Source organism: Pempheris klunzingeri, chromosome 7 (assembly GCF_042242105.1).
Source record: "Pempheris klunzingeri isolate RE-2024b chromosome 7, fPemKlu1.hap1, whole genome shotgun sequence".
Classification (NCBI taxonomy): domain Eukaryota; kingdom Metazoa; phylum Chordata; class Actinopteri; order Acropomatiformes; family Pempheridae; genus Pempheris; species Pempheris klunzingeri.
The window spans coordinates 28,840,169-28,855,478 of NC_092018.1; the positions used below are offsets into that span (position 1 = coordinate 28,840,169).

The 15,310-nt window shown below is 45.4% G+C and overlaps 1 protein-coding gene across 1 annotated transcript in view; it reads left to right on the forward strand.

The window, feature by feature from the left end:
• LOC139203670 (tetratricopeptide repeat protein 28-like) overlaps positions 1-15,310 on the forward strand; it is a 157,393-nt gene that overhangs the window by 126,510 nt on the left and 15,573 nt on the right. Inside the window, exons 7-10 of the mRNA XM_070833499.1 lie at positions 5,750-6,546; positions 6,691-7,235; positions 8,544-9,067; positions 13,658-13,767. Of these exons, the coding sequence (XP_070689600.1) occupies positions 5,750-6,546; positions 6,691-7,235; positions 8,544-9,067; positions 13,658-13,767 (1,976 nt within the window). The remainder of the gene's footprint in view (positions 1-5,749; positions 6,547-6,690; positions 7,236-8,543; positions 9,068-13,657; positions 13,768-15,310) is intronic.

Below are 15,310 nucleotides of genomic sequence, written 5' to 3' on the forward strand. Positions count from 1 at the left end.
CTCCATCAGTTAGAAGGGCTGTAGGTAACAGTCCTAATTAAGCATTTTTCCCTCCCTCTTTATACCCAGCATCCCGAGGGAATGCTTTCTGCTGATACTCGCGAAAACAAAGCAACAGAAAGAGGAAAACAACGGGGAGAAGAGTTCACAAAACAACACAGATTCAGACAATATGCACTGCTGCGATGCTCCGTATTCAGTTCTCATCAGTGGTATCTAAAAAAACAGGACATTCACTTCTGTATCGAATTAGTTTCAGACCTTTTCTGCTAAACCCCTTTCGCACTTACAGCTTTTTCCATTCAAGGGTCATGTGAGAATGAGCGCTGGAATCTACATTCCAGAAAATCTGTTGTAGAAATCTGCTTTGTCCACACATCTGTTTACCAGGTTTTGTAACATGTCGGACAGTAACAATGTCACGCCGGTAGAAAATGCATCATGGTTTGTGTTTTAGAAGGCTGTGTTTAGCTCCGTGTAGAAATATAGTTGCATTGACTCTGAGTTCCTCAGCATCTAATCTTGGGAGGAATTATGTTTGCATAACTTTTAAAGTGTGAATGGCATGTAAATAGGCAGAATCATCAAATAATCATTAGATAAGTATGGTAAACCTCCTTTATCACGGCATGATTTCACCAGTGCTGCATCATTATCGTCATTTTAACAACAACGGTGGTTGCGTGAACATAAAACTAGTACATTTTCAGAAGTGATTTCAGATAGGCCACAACAGGAACAAACGACAGACAGGGACCAGACTTGCCAGGGGCACTGAGGCATAGAGATTATTCAGTTTTGTACCTAAGCCTTTGGAAACAGCAGTGATTGTAGATATATTATTAGTCTGACCAGGAAAGCGAGCAGAAGAGTGCTGAATTTACTGAGGAATTTAGCGAGCCTAATGACCCAGACAGGATGAATGAAAGAACGCTGTGAGGGGGAAGACAGGGAAAGAGACTAACAAATACAGAAATGGCACATTTATCTCAGACCGGTGACATCCTCAACTCGCCATTAATGACCGGGTAAATACCTTGAGCAAATATTTGCAGGCCTGTTAAAGGAGAAGGGGGACGGTGGGAAAAACGGCTGCAGAAGAGGTGAAGCGGTGGTGGGTTTCTTAGAATGCCAGTCTTATGTTACTCTCCTGGGGAGATCTGTGCTTGCTAGCTGATCTTTGCAGCCTGGCCCCAAATTTCTGTTTGTTGGAAAAGCAGCAGACGCTCCCTGCCTCCCCCTGCATGGCCCCCTTCAATCTCCTACCAGAGGACCATGCCAGAAGCTGGACTAGAGGCCCTGTAAAAAACACTATGTCCTCGTCTTTATGCTTACACTAAAGTTCAGCTAACTGTATGCAGCTATTAGTCTGCTCACTGTGGGGCTATTAAATGAAACAAAAGAGCTGTAGCATTGTTTTGCATTAAGCAACTGTGTCCTTTTTTCAGCAAATCAGCACGAAATGTGATCTGCTCCTAAAAGGAGAGGCGATTGTGCAGTGCAAAAAAAAAAAGTTGAGTCGAGACTGTACATTGTTGGTTTAAGTGGTCAGAGGAATCAGATATCATGCGTGTGGACAATCCAGCGACAGTTGGTTTGGTGAGCTGAAGGAGGGGCGAGGGTCAGCAGGAGCAGGGAGGAGAGCGGCTCAGCTGCTGCTGCAGGACCATTAGTACGGCACTCGATCGGTGTGTTTCTGTTGGCAGACCCCCCCACTCAGCACACATCCCTCTATCCATCCCCTGTCCTGCTTTTATCTACCTCCTTTCTGTCTCCCTGTCAGTCAGACTGTAGGAGACGTCTGTGTCTGCAAGTGAGGATTTGGTACCGCAAGCCCAGACCCCCAGCTCCGCCCCTTCCCTACTCCCCCGCAGGATCTAGTGTCTGCCTCAGCTCAATGCTTCCCCTCTCAGATCATAACATACACTATGGTATGCTGGACAACTCATACAGCTCATGTATGACACTTTGCATATGTTAATGGAGTCTTTTCACTTCTATTCACCCCTTTGTAATGTTAGACATGATTAGAGTAGAAGTAATCCTGTATATCATGACATCGATATGAACCTTTTAAACACAGTGTTCCTCCTTTGCCGTGGTGTTGACAAAAATTCTACATTTCTCTAGAGTATTTTCACTTCATACTAGGACCAGAAAAATGTGTTAGGATGGAGTTTCACTTGCCATTTACAATTTTCAGTACTGTGTCAGTGAAGAACTGACTTATAGTTAAAATGAAAAAAGAAAACAGAATCTACTCAAAAACAGGGTTGTGAAGTTGGACCTCAGCTTTCAGTGCATTTCTTCAGTGAGTATTAATTATTTTCAAATATATTATTCTCCATTTTAAAAACCCTATTGGGAAGTGTGATACACTTTGAGACACATTACATCCATTACAAGTAACCCTGAACTGGTTCCTTTCAGGAAAACTCGGTGCGATCAGCTTTAATTACTTAAACAGTGACAAAATGATCTAGAAATGATTCAAGGTATTCAGAAGTACTAAACGACACATGCTAGCTCTGGTAGGATGAAATGTTTAGTGCCCAGTCTCGTTCAGAGATTGGCTTCCCTCTTTTAGTATTTTACACATGCCAGTCTTCTTGAGCTGAGTCCTGAATAGACATTTCTACAAACACCAGAATTCCAGCATCCTGTTCTGGTTTTTACTTCTCAAAAATGAGTGTTAATTATCATGTTGACCTCATTGTGAAATATAAATGAGGAACACACCCAAGTCATTATCTTGGGCTCAGACTGGTCATCTCTCCTCTGTTCCTAGTATCACCCCAGGCAACAGCACCATTGTTGATAAAATCCTCTTAGCTTACTGTAGGCAGCAGCGCTCTGGACCTCCATTGCTCCTGGAGGAATGACACAGTGATTTACTCAGAACACGACACCATCCCTCAAAGTCATCACTGCAGCATATCCCTCTATGTACAGCCAGCTGTGTAATGAAAAGTGACAACACGTTGCCATGCTTTTAATGTCTTTGGTTATGGGGGGATGGAGAGGGCTCTGGATGGATAGGGCCCTGTATAAAAGTATTTGAATGATGTGGTGTGTTCGTTATCCCGCTTTTTCACAGTCATTGTCTCAAGCTGTGCGCAAAAGAGAGATAATTTAGCCATATTATTTAATATGTTGCAGTCAAGTGCATTTAGTATGCACCGCTTACCGTGACTTGCAATGTTGTTAAAATCTGAGGTTGAATTGAAACCCAAGACTGACACATTGTTGGGATCATTTTGATTTGGACAACACGCCACAGTGACCACTTAAGATAGAGCCCCCTAACTAATTTCAATTTTACCAGCATGTTTGGTATGATTTTATTTACTATCCTGCTGGATACTATTCCCAGAGGGTTCCATAATCCTCTTACCATATGGGGCCGAGGGCAGAAAATATTTTCTTGCTTCAAGTGTGGCTCCAGGCATAGCCTAAGGCTTATGGCAATTTTGGCTGCAGCTTCCGAGCCCAACCTCAGACCTAGCCATATACCGCCAGCCTCTGTCCCAGCTCTCTCTTCTACCCCTCTGTCCACTGCGGAGCCCCAGATCCATTTTTAGCCTGCAGTGTGTAACATGTTTGCTAGTAATACATCAGTAGGCATTATATCCTCGGCGAGATCAGCCTCCATTGGGAAAGCCATAACCTTGGGAGTGACTTTGTGGCGAGAGCTGTCAGTGCTGCTCCAAGCAGCCTGCTGTGAATCTTAACATGCTGCCACTCCTCTGGAAAGACCCATAGAAAAGGTAGCGGTGAGAGGTTTGTCTAAGGTGTAGCAAATATCTGCACCAGTAGAACCTTAAAATCCAAAACCACTCTAAGGTTCATTCATTTATTTTGGCTCAAGAAAAACAATCTTTGTTTTAAAACCTTTGTACAGTACACAGTCCAAGAAGAAGAACCATATAGATCACACTCGTTGTGAGAGGCTTCATCGTGAAGTTACGTCATTTGCGGCCTGAATTTTTCCTGCATTATCAGGCAGCACTGCTTCTCTCTGTGTTCTACTCTGACACGCTTAGCATACGAGCTTGTCAGGGTGGTGACCTCATGATTACAAGGTCAGTTCAGGTTGTATCACTTTAACCTGCGAACACAAGCAAGCAAACAAACAGCCTATCAGGCCTGATTTGTCAGTAGGTGTCTGCTGCATGCTGAATCATGGTCTGAATTAAGTAGGCAGAGGATCTTTGATGTTTTCTCAGCAAAATACAATCTGTCCTCAGAAGAAGCTGTTGTGTTTGATTTTCAGACACCCAATTCAGGCAGGTTTAGTCTGAAACTAATGCTCTCAGAATGACTTGATATAGAGGAAAATATAGATGCAAATTTTCCACTTATGGGTGATGTGAATTTTCCTTCATGTCCACCTACCTACAGGGGTGTATATGTGCTGAATGTACACACACACACACACACACACACACACACACACACACACATATATATATATATAATGTGTCAACCAACATGCAGCCCAGTGTTTAATACTGCAGAGGCGCCAAGGCTTTTTTCCCCATTCTCATTGGCCTAATGTGCTGCTTTTTAATTGAGCCAACATCTGAATGCATACCCACATCTATCATATAGCCTCTGTAGTCATCTGAGCCGTCTGTTTAGTTTCAGTCCCACTGTTTATGTAGCCTGTGTTCAGGCCCATAATGTGGCAGGTTTCGGATGAAATAAATGGGAAAACACACATGGCGGTAGCTAATCCCGGCGGCACCATCACATGCTCACCGCAAGCCACAGAGCCCCTCTCTGTGCTGGTTCCCACCCACTCTGGCTCCAGAACCGTTTCCATCCCTGTTGTCCCATCAGTGGCCATACCCCCGTCCTAGTAGCCCATTAGTCTCCATGCTGATGCAGCAAAGCGTTGATGGCCAGGCTGTATGGTGGATGAAGGACTGAATTACTGGCTTGCTCCTCTGACTTCATCCGCCAGCCGTCTTCTCTCAGTGCGCTTTAATATTGTCAGTGCAATTATTATCATTGAAAGCTGGGTGACACTGCAAAAGGAGAGACCCAGAGATTAGCAGTGAGTCTCAGAGGGATGGAGGAGATCCGGTAGATATGCTGTGATGTCTCTTTACTGTCCGCTGTGTATTTGTCAGTGTGTATGAGCATGTGGGTGTGGGTGCACATTAGTTTGGGTGTTGTGTGTATGCATGTGTGTGTGTGTGTGTCGGTGTGCCAGATGGCTGCCTGGCTGTGGGGTAAAGCTATTATTTTTCAGAGGATGGTATTTTATCAGAGATAATCCGCTCAATGCAGCAGGTTCTCCATTATTTATTGTTTCTCCACACTTGTTTCATTTTTCTAAAGTTGTTTGCTGAGCTTTCCATCAGCTCTTCACACTCTCCCCCACTTTTACCTCCTCCGTCTTTCTTTCTTGCTCTCTCATAACCATTTCCAACCAAGTGGAAAAGTTGTTGATTTTGGTAAAATCCCTCTAAGACACAATCATCAAAGACAGCTTACACAATCAGAAGATTCTATTTTGGTGTTATAATAACTCTGTTTGATTGCACTACATTTTAATGACCATAATTCTGTGGGAGAGCATGTTGTGTAAGCAGAGAACAGATGGCTCAGAGAGCATATTTTAACAACCAAATGACTTGTTTTGTACATGAAGTGCTGATGAAGCACTTGAATTTTACTCAATTACAACTTTCCCCTGAATGGGTGTTTAACTTCATCTTGTCGCTCTCTCCTCTCTCCACAGGCATCATTCACCAGATGAAGGGAGACTATGAGACTGCACTGAAACTCCACAAAACACACCTGGCCATTGCTCAGGAGCTGAATGACTATGCTGCTCAAGGCCGGTCCTATGGTAACATGGGGAACGCCTACAATGCCCTGGGGGCCTTTGACCAGGCTGTTCGCTACCACCGCCAGGAGCTGCAGATCTCCATGGAGGTCAATGACCGGGCCTCGCAGGCCTCCACCCATGGAAACCTGGCTGTGGCTTACCAAGCCCTGGGAGCCCATGACCGGGCTCTGCAACATTACCAGAACCACCTCAACATTGCTCGTGAGCTCAGAGATGTCCAGAGTGAAGCTCGGGCTCTGGGCAACCTCGGCAACTTCCACTGCTCTCGAGGAGAGTTCCCTCAGGCCGTGCCCTACTATGAGCAGTACCTCCGCCTCTCACCTGACCTCCAAGACATGGAGAGCGAGGGGAAAGTTTGTCACAATCTGGGTTATGCCCATTACTGTCTGGGCAATTACCAGGATGCAGTTAAATACTATGAGCAGGACCTTGCTCTAGCTAAGGACCTTCATGACAAACTTAGTCAGGCCAAGGCATACTGTAACCTCGGTTTGGCATTCAAGGCCCTGGGAGACTTCACTAAGGCAGAGGAGTGTCAGAAATACCTGCTGTCACTGGCCCAGTCCCTGAACAATGCACAGGCTCGCTTCAGAGCTCTGGGGAACCTCGGGGACATATTTGTCTGTAAAAAAGATGTGGCCGGAGCCATTCAGTTTTACGAGCAACAACTGGCCTTAGCTCACCAGGTATGGCCTCACATAATGAATGTAATACAACATCTACAAGAACAACTCATTCTAGAAATATAGGAAATGTCACGTTGAATATAATTTTGAGATCATTCACTTACGTCCCTCATTTTGATGTTATGAAATTCTGTCTCGTTTCAGGTGAAGGAGCGTAGGATGGAGGCGTGTGCCTATGCTGCCCTTGGGGCCACCTACAGACTTGTGCAGAAATATGACAAAGCCCTGGGCTACCACACCCAGGAGCTGGAGGTGTATCAAGAGCTGGGCGACGTGCCAGGAGAGTGCAAAGCCCATGGTCACCTGGCAGCTGTCTACATGGCCCTGGGGAAGTACGCAATGGCCTTCAAGAGCTACGAAGAGCAGTTGGAGCTAGGGCGAAGGCTGAAGGATCCTGTCGTGGAGGCTCAGGTGTATGGAAATATGGGCATCACTAAAATGAATGTAGGTGTGATGGAGGAAGCTATCGGCTACCTGGAGCAGCAGCTGGCCACTTTACAGCAGCTGAGTGGCAACGAGGCAGTAATGGACAGGGGCAGGGCCTATGGAAACCTTGGAGACTGTTATGAGGCTCTTGGAGACTTTGAGGAAGCCATCAAGTACTATGACCAGTATCTGTCAGTGGCCCAGAGCCTCAACCGCATGCAGGACCAGGAGAAGGCCTACAGCGGCTTAGGCAATGGACATAGGTGAGTGTGCTCCAAATGAAAGCCATCCCGTTTCAAATTCACTACTTCACATTCCTAGAAAAATACTTTTCAGTCTTTGCATAACGCACCAGTATCCCTTCACCCTAGTTGTTGCAGAAGTAGATAATTGTATTGACTGGGTATTACTAATAATCACAGTAATCCTACTTTGCATATCATTTTTCTCCTTGCGCTCACTATCAAGGACCACCATAGTTTAGAGACACCTTGCTGGTGAGCAAGGCTTGGATGTGAGCCTAGTGCTAGCTGTCTCAGCAGCAGCCTAGTGGCCCCGGCCTTATCTGTATGCAAAGAGGCTTTGGCACGCAGACGTCTGAAACTGAGGCACAGTTATTTCGAGGCAACCTCCTACATCTTGTGTCTCTTCTCCCTTCCACTTCTCCTCATGCGTCAAAGAGCTGATAGCATCCTAGGAGACTACAGTGCAAAATAAAACACGAAAGGCTTGCTGAAATCCTCATTTTGGAGATGATTTTCTTCTTATTGTGTGCCATCAGCATGGCACCACAGCAATCACACGCAGCAGTATTAGCCATGCATGAGTTCAGAGGGGAATAATAGACATCAGACACAAACCCTTCTCGTCTTCTAACAGCTCTCAGTCAAGCACATACATTATCACACAACATTAATTAAGCTGAGGGCTTTTATTCTTTTAATGCTCCATTTGAACCGGCATCTGGCAATTGTTGGTGAGCCTGAGAGTGTGAATAAAGTCTGTTTGAAGGCTGTGAAGGCGAATAAAATGTTGAGTTGGGATAAATGCCACTCAGCACATACACAAGAGGATGGAAGCGAGGATCCTGTGGCAGATGACCCATCTTGTATTTAAGGATGGCAAACAGTGTTACCCTTCAAACACAGCCTACATTTAAAATGTATCAGTGCTCAGACATTTCTCATGTAGCCTTCCACACACTTTAGTCCACAGCAGCCACTGTTAGCATGGTGTTGGACATCTGAATCTATGTTACACTGAATATTTACACTGAAACTCTTTGCAAATGAAAGTGTTCCTGCAATATGGACTCTGTCGGGCTCTAATATTACTCTGTTACAAAAGAATAGATATAGTTTCCCCTAGATATGAGATAAGCAGGGTATAGGAGAGATTGATCTATTTTGAGTGTTGTGGGCATGAAAGATATCTCAATATTTATTCAATTTGAACATAAAATGCCAATGACAGATTTTCTTTTATGTTGTCCTGTTGGTTTGTTATCTCACATATCTCACTCCTAATCTGCTTGGCTCTGACGCTCATTGGTTTTCTGTCTTTACCTGCAGGGCCATGGGAAACCTACAGCAGTCTCTGGTGTGTTTCGAGAAGCGGTTAGTAGTGGCTCATGAGCTGGGCGAGTGTGGAGGCAAGGCTCAGGCCTACGGTGAACTGGGCGCACTGCACAGTCAGCTGGGCAATTACGAGCAGGCGATCTCCTGTCTGGAGCGTCAGCTGGCCATCGCCCGTGACACCCAGGACAGGCTACTGGAGGGCGATGCCAGCTGCGGCTTGGGCTCTGTATATCAAGCTATGGGAGAGTACGAGACAGCGCTGCGATGCCACCAAAGTGACCTGGAAATTGCAGAGGAAACGGGCAGCCCCACACGCCAGGCCCGCGCCTATGGGAACTTGGGCCTCACCTATGAATCGCTTGGAAATTACGAGCGGGCCGTTGTGTTCCAGGAGCAGCACCTAAGTGTGGCGGCTCAGACTAATGACTTGGCTGCCAAGACACTGGCCTACGGTAGCCTGGGGAGAACGCACCATGCATTGCAAAACTACTCACAGGCTGTCATGTACCTGCAGGAAGGTGAGTAAGTCAGGGGGAACAGGAGAGAGGATTGCCTTTGTTGCCTGAGCTGATAGGCTTAGAGTTTGTGAATTCATGAATATGAAATTCAGAGCCTATTTGTTACTAAGCCTTTACCACATTTTTATTAGGCTGTGTGCACGTGTGTGTGTATTTGTGCTTTTGTGCTTATGTGTTATAAGTGCACAGGGGGATTTAGTGTGCGCATTATGCATCTGTGTTGGCTTCTGTGTTGTATAGGTGTACCAGCATTTGTGTGTGTCTCTCTGAGCAAACCTATCAGGATGCACGCCAAAGCATTCTTCCTGTTTACTGCTAGCTGTTCTTCACACCTCTATATCTACTTTTCTCAGAGGGTTCTTTGCAGTGAGCTGCCAAAGGATCTTTTACACAGTAGCTGACAAACTCATGACTCTCACGCTTCATTGTCCCCTAAAGATTATGGTGAAATAAATACCTGCAGCTTGGCCCCACAAAAATTCATTATGTCAGTGACAGTGCAGAGAAGCTTTGTCAGCGGAGATGTGATAAGTGGAAGCCTCCATGGATGTGAACCGAATGTCCACACCGCCAGCCTCGACCAAGCCCATCGACAGACCTCTCGCTCAGGCACACCCACCGTGTTACGATCCAAACCCTGTTTGAATCCAACTAAATTGCAGCTTGTATGAGAGGACAGTTGTATATTTCATCCGGTAGGGAGTGAATGCAAGGGAACACAAATACATTTCCTCTGTCTCTCCTCCGTCCGCTTTATTACAGTTAGCCGGTCTGCAGTGACCCATACACCCTCTGCAGGTCTGCTTGTTGAGCTTTAATGGAAACAAAGGCGACAGGCCATTCTGTCTCCACCCTGTCCTCCTGTTGTCCCCTGCACTGTCCTTGTATTGTTCCTCGGTCTGGCTGTGAAAAAGAACAGTGCCTTCACTATCCTTGACAGCCAATTATTTCTGGCCAACCTACCCAGACCAAAAAGTTGGCAAGGTTTTTTTCCCTTCAGTTTTTCTATTTTTTCCACTCCTACTATGTGTTTTGTGTTGTTTTTAATCTTCATGCTGCGCTGCTTGTTTTTTTTGGTTTTTTTTCGTTTGTGGAAAAACATTAATTGGAAGGAAGGACCGAAAGGCAGCTCCAAACTAGTGCAGATGCTGGTGACAACGTGTGACCTTCAAATCAGTGTGCATGCATGTTTGTGTGTGTGATGTTTATTCTGTTTTGTACAGTGGTACAGAATGATGCAGCTACACTGGAAGACGCATGACGATTCCAATTAACTGCTGATGGGATAATTCCTGTCACTTCAAGAGTTCACACTGCCACGCCAGTTGTCTTCCTGTAGTTTTACAGCAAAGGCCAATGCACATTGCTGTCTCAATCTTAAACAAAAGAGGCATTTCACACCAAGATGCACTTTTTAACGATTAACACGTCGGTGTCATTAAATCAATGTCGTCATTGTAGCGACTAATGGAGGTATTACAGTTTCTCCACGCTTCGTTTATGGAACAACACCTAATGGAATAACAATATTAACCTGCAAAGGCATTTTTTTGGTGGAAATGTACCGGATGCCTAATATTTGAACCTAGAAGAATTAGGTGGTATATTGATTTGCATATTGTAACAAACAATAAATATGGAATATGTTGTGTGTATATATATATATTTATTATATATTTTCTTTGTGAGAAAACAAACAAACATATAGGTATTTGAAGCTCTCGTATACAAAACACATCAGCTTGAATGAAATCTGTATCATGTGTAAAAGGGACAAAAACAGACCAAGCATTGTAGATTCATGTACAAACTATATGTTTATGTGTAGCATATGATTTTACACGTTAAACACCATAATAGAACTGGAGTTATGATAAAACACATTCATAGCCTTTGAACAGCTTGTCAGGGCACATGAATCTAAATGCAGGTGGATGATATGTATCTCAGTGTGAAATGTCTGGACCTTTCATCATCACATGTGGACCCCTAACAGTTTTCAGTGTCACTATTTTTATGCTATAAATGTTGGATGTTGGTTGCTGTTAACACGGCAGTAGGGGTTTGACTGGAGGCAGAGGGAGTTACTGATACGCTTTTTTGCTTTCTACTGTCGATCTTGTGTTATTTCTTTTTCATTTATCTACTTCTAAGGCTCAGAACAAACAAAATCTTTCACCTCAGTATGCATTTCAGTGATTAACATCAAAAAATGATCTCATAAATTATGAAGCCAGCTTCCACAATTACCACTATTTAGTTCTCAAATCGATTAGAATGCCAACACGGTCTTAGCACCAGTGTGCATAACTGTAGAAATGTATTTATGGAGGATGAGTGGGTGTTTGTATTTTTATTTATTCATTTATTTATTTTCAAAAATTGTGTATGGTACACTTACTGTATATGGTACACTGTTCTTTTCCACATGTGGTCATGATCAGAGGGTACGGTGCCGTCATGTGCCAGAGTATTTGACTTGCGGTTCTACAATGCATGAGATTTTGTGCCCTTGTCTCACCGCACGTGAATGTGGTGTCTGCACGTAAAGCTTGTGTCTGAAGCCAGAGGTGCGTGGGCCTCAGGGGCTGCAGAGAATCTCTCACCCAGCTGTCAAGCAGCCTTTAAAGTGTTTTCTAGTTGCTCTTCAGGGTGCAGCCAGCCACGGCCACATCCTCATGTCAGCCTCTGCTACGTGACTGTGCCTGCGGGGCGCACCAAAGGCACGCACGGTGACAGTGACAGACACTGAATGATACAGAGCGGGAGAACAGAGGGAACGAGAGAGTTAGGGAAGAAAGGAGGGATGGAGAGAAAGGAAGAGAATGGCAGGCGGGTGGAGAGGAAAGACAAAGATCGGCATGAGTCATAATTCATGTATTATTTCACTGTCAACTGGAGAATAAAGAAAACATAGAGTTGGTTGACATTCAGGCTTGATCATAAAGAACTATCACAGAGAAGCTCAGCGAAAGAAAGGTTTTGTGTGTGTTTATGTACATGTGTACTGGTGTGTGTGCGTGTGCGTGCAGATGAAAGGCTCAGAGCTGGAGTTTAGATGAGTGAGGGGTGAGGCTGTCAGAGAATGAAAAGGATAATTTAGATCTGTTTCCTCTCTCTTGCTGCAGCGCCTAATGAGCCCTAAGCAGTGCCGAGTCTCCGCAAGCACTGCCACCGCAGTCAAGATGAAACAGGTAGAGAGAGCAGAGGGGGGCCAGAGACACAGGCACAGAGCTGAGAAAATGAATACGGGAGGTAGAAGAAGAGAGGAGCACAGCAGATGCATGGGGGAAGAGGGCAGGCAGGCAGGCAGACAGAGGGAGGGTGTGCGGAAAGATAAGGCGAGAGGGTAGACTGTCACAGGCTTCAAAGGCTGCCGGCTAGCGTGGCCACGGAGGAGCCATGAAGTCTATGGTTGCGTGGTGCGCCGGGTCTTCCGGAATAGGCTGGCTGTTTCGGGTCACGCTCTCTGTTCTTGGCTTATCTGGTCCAGCCACAGACTGTTTTCCAGGAATGCTGAGAAAAGCAGAGTTGGACGAGGGTGACTTGGCCCATTTTCGCCTCTCTTAGACCAAAAGCATGTTTAGACCCCTCCGTCACACGAGCGAGTGGAGAGAATAGACAAATACAGAGTCCATGTTAAGTGAGACTGTGCATGAGCGATAGCCTATTGCCAACTGCAGACCGCTTGCTGTGCATTTAGCACCTTGTGGGTGATATGTGGCCTAGCAGCTGTCGTTTTTTTTCCTTCATCATTGTCCTCTGTGGAGTGGCATTTTCATCTCAGTAATTGGGCAGAACCAAGTACCTGGCAGGCAGACTGAGGACACATGCAAAGATGTGACATACGCCTCACTGCTTGAGGGATTGGAAGTGAAAAACAAACTGCGTGCTCGCCAGGTGATGTGACACAGGCACACTTACTGAACAGACACACCTAGAAACACACACACACACACACAGGCGTGTACATGTGCACATTCCAGTCTCCCCTGCCTCCCCAAACAACTCTGAAAGTCTCTCAAACTAAGTATCACAAAGTCCTCACAGTCTATTAGTAGCTCATCAGTATGTTTGCAAATATTTGTAGACGTCTTCATGATATTGTGTGGCTTCTTTCATGCAAGCATTAAGCGTGTGTTTGTGTTTGCTCAGCCAGTCGATCCTCAGCATTGATTACTATGCAGTCCGATTAGTGCTCTAACAGCTTACCTCTATGGCAGAAGTGTGTGTGTGTGTGTGTGTGTGTGTATGTGTGTGTGTGTGTGTGTGTGTGTGTGTGTGTGTGTGTGTGTGTGTGTGTGTGTGTGTGTGTGTGTGTGTGTGTGTGTGTGTGTGTGTGTGTGTGTGTGTGTGTGTGTGTGTGTGTGTGTGTGTGTGCTTTAGTCCCAGTGTGAGCAGTATCTTACAACTGAGGCCAAATATCCAAACCTGTTCGCTGTCAGGACATCAGTACCACGCTATGCTTACATCTGTTACTCTGAAAGATACCTAAGAGTCTGCCTGCCCTGCTCTGAATAATTTTAACTCTCCTCTCCCCCTCTCCTCTCTCTCTCTCTCATCTGCTCCCGCTTCCTCCCCCTGTGACAGGCCTGCGGCTTGCAGAGCAGCTGGCTCGGCGTGAGGACGAGGCAAAGATCCGCCATCGTCTGGGGCTCTCTCTGTGGGCCAGTGGGAATCTGGAGGAGGCCCAACATCAGGTAAAGTATCTTCTGCTCTCTCCTCTTCTTGCCTCGACTCACCTTGACTCAGTCCTCCTCTGCTCTCCTCTCCTCTGCTCTCCCCTCCTCTCCTCTCCTCTCCTCTCCTCTCCTCTCCTCTCCTCTCCTCTCCTCTGCTCTCCATCTGGACAGTCTTGTAGTTAAAAGTCACCTCTAATAAGTGCACATCTGTTGGACAGCAAACCCTACAAATGAGAGAGGGAACATGTCCGCAGACTTGTGAAAGATGGGTTTTCAGTAATGCCCTTACAGAAGAACAGGGAGAGGTGGCTATAGAGCCTGAACACGGCTGCTGGCAATATGCTGGGGAGTCTGTTGAGCTGGTAAATGCTGTCATCTCAGCAGACAGGCGACAGATGACTGAAGCTTTCTTTTTATATCTATGTGCATGGTCTCAGGAGTCCCAAGCCTGTACATCACACACACACTCAGTCCTCTTCAGCCCACTGCCCACCTGGCAAGCATGGAATATCCCCTTAACATCTCTCTCTGCAGTGCGTCCACACACCACAGCTCAAGATTTTTCTTCGCTCGTGTATCCACATACGCGTCTGCGAGCAGTCAGCCAACAGCAGTGGCTGTCACGTGTGTCTGCAGGGATGTTATTCAGCTGCTTTCATTTTCAAAATCTAGTCCAAAACATTTCTGTTATGATACGCACACACTACGTACATCTATGTGACCCAGATAGCTTTGTTTTTCTGTCCTGCATCATACTTTTCAAAAAGTAACTTTGTCTGTTTGCAATTATCTGTAACAAGAGTTGGGAAAGGAGGACTGAAGGAAGGTGGTGGTGACTAGAGCAGCGGCTCATGAGTCATACTGAGGAATTTGTGTTCAATTAAAGCAAAATATTATTCTAACAAGCCAATGCAACATTTTTTCCACTGCATGTTTGCTTTTCAGTTTAACACTTAACCTGGGGACCTTAGTAGTGCATTATTAACGTTGTGTTGTCTCTGTTGCAACTTGCAGAGGTCCAGTGCTTGACGCACACACACTGCAGCAATGTTTAAGATTTTCTTCTCCCTCTATGTCAGCTTGTAGCCCCCAGGGTGAATTGGTGGTGGGAAAGGACACTGTCGTCCTCGGAGTATAGATCAAATGGTTATTCATGAGCTGGCCTGTTGCAACAGATGACCTTGGTAAATACCCTGACCCACTTCAAACCTCATTTGTAGAGGCTTGTATTGAAATTCATAAAGCACCCATAGGTGTGGAATGAGACCACTTGACCTCATGTTCCTCATTCTCTATATATTTAAACCCAGTCATAGTTTGACGCCCTAACCGTGATAACTGGTTGTTCAACGTGACACTCAGATTGGCGTGTCCTGATTTTAATCAGCTATTTCAGCGGAGCATGATCCCTCTGAGAAGTGCTCACTTCCATATCTAAGAAGAACATGAATCCGTAAATTCACGTTTACTTAAACGTCTCTTATAGAATACCCTTTTTTTCTTTTACCTCTGATATCGTCTGTCACAGAGAGTACCCCAGGGAGGTAATTTTACAAAAATC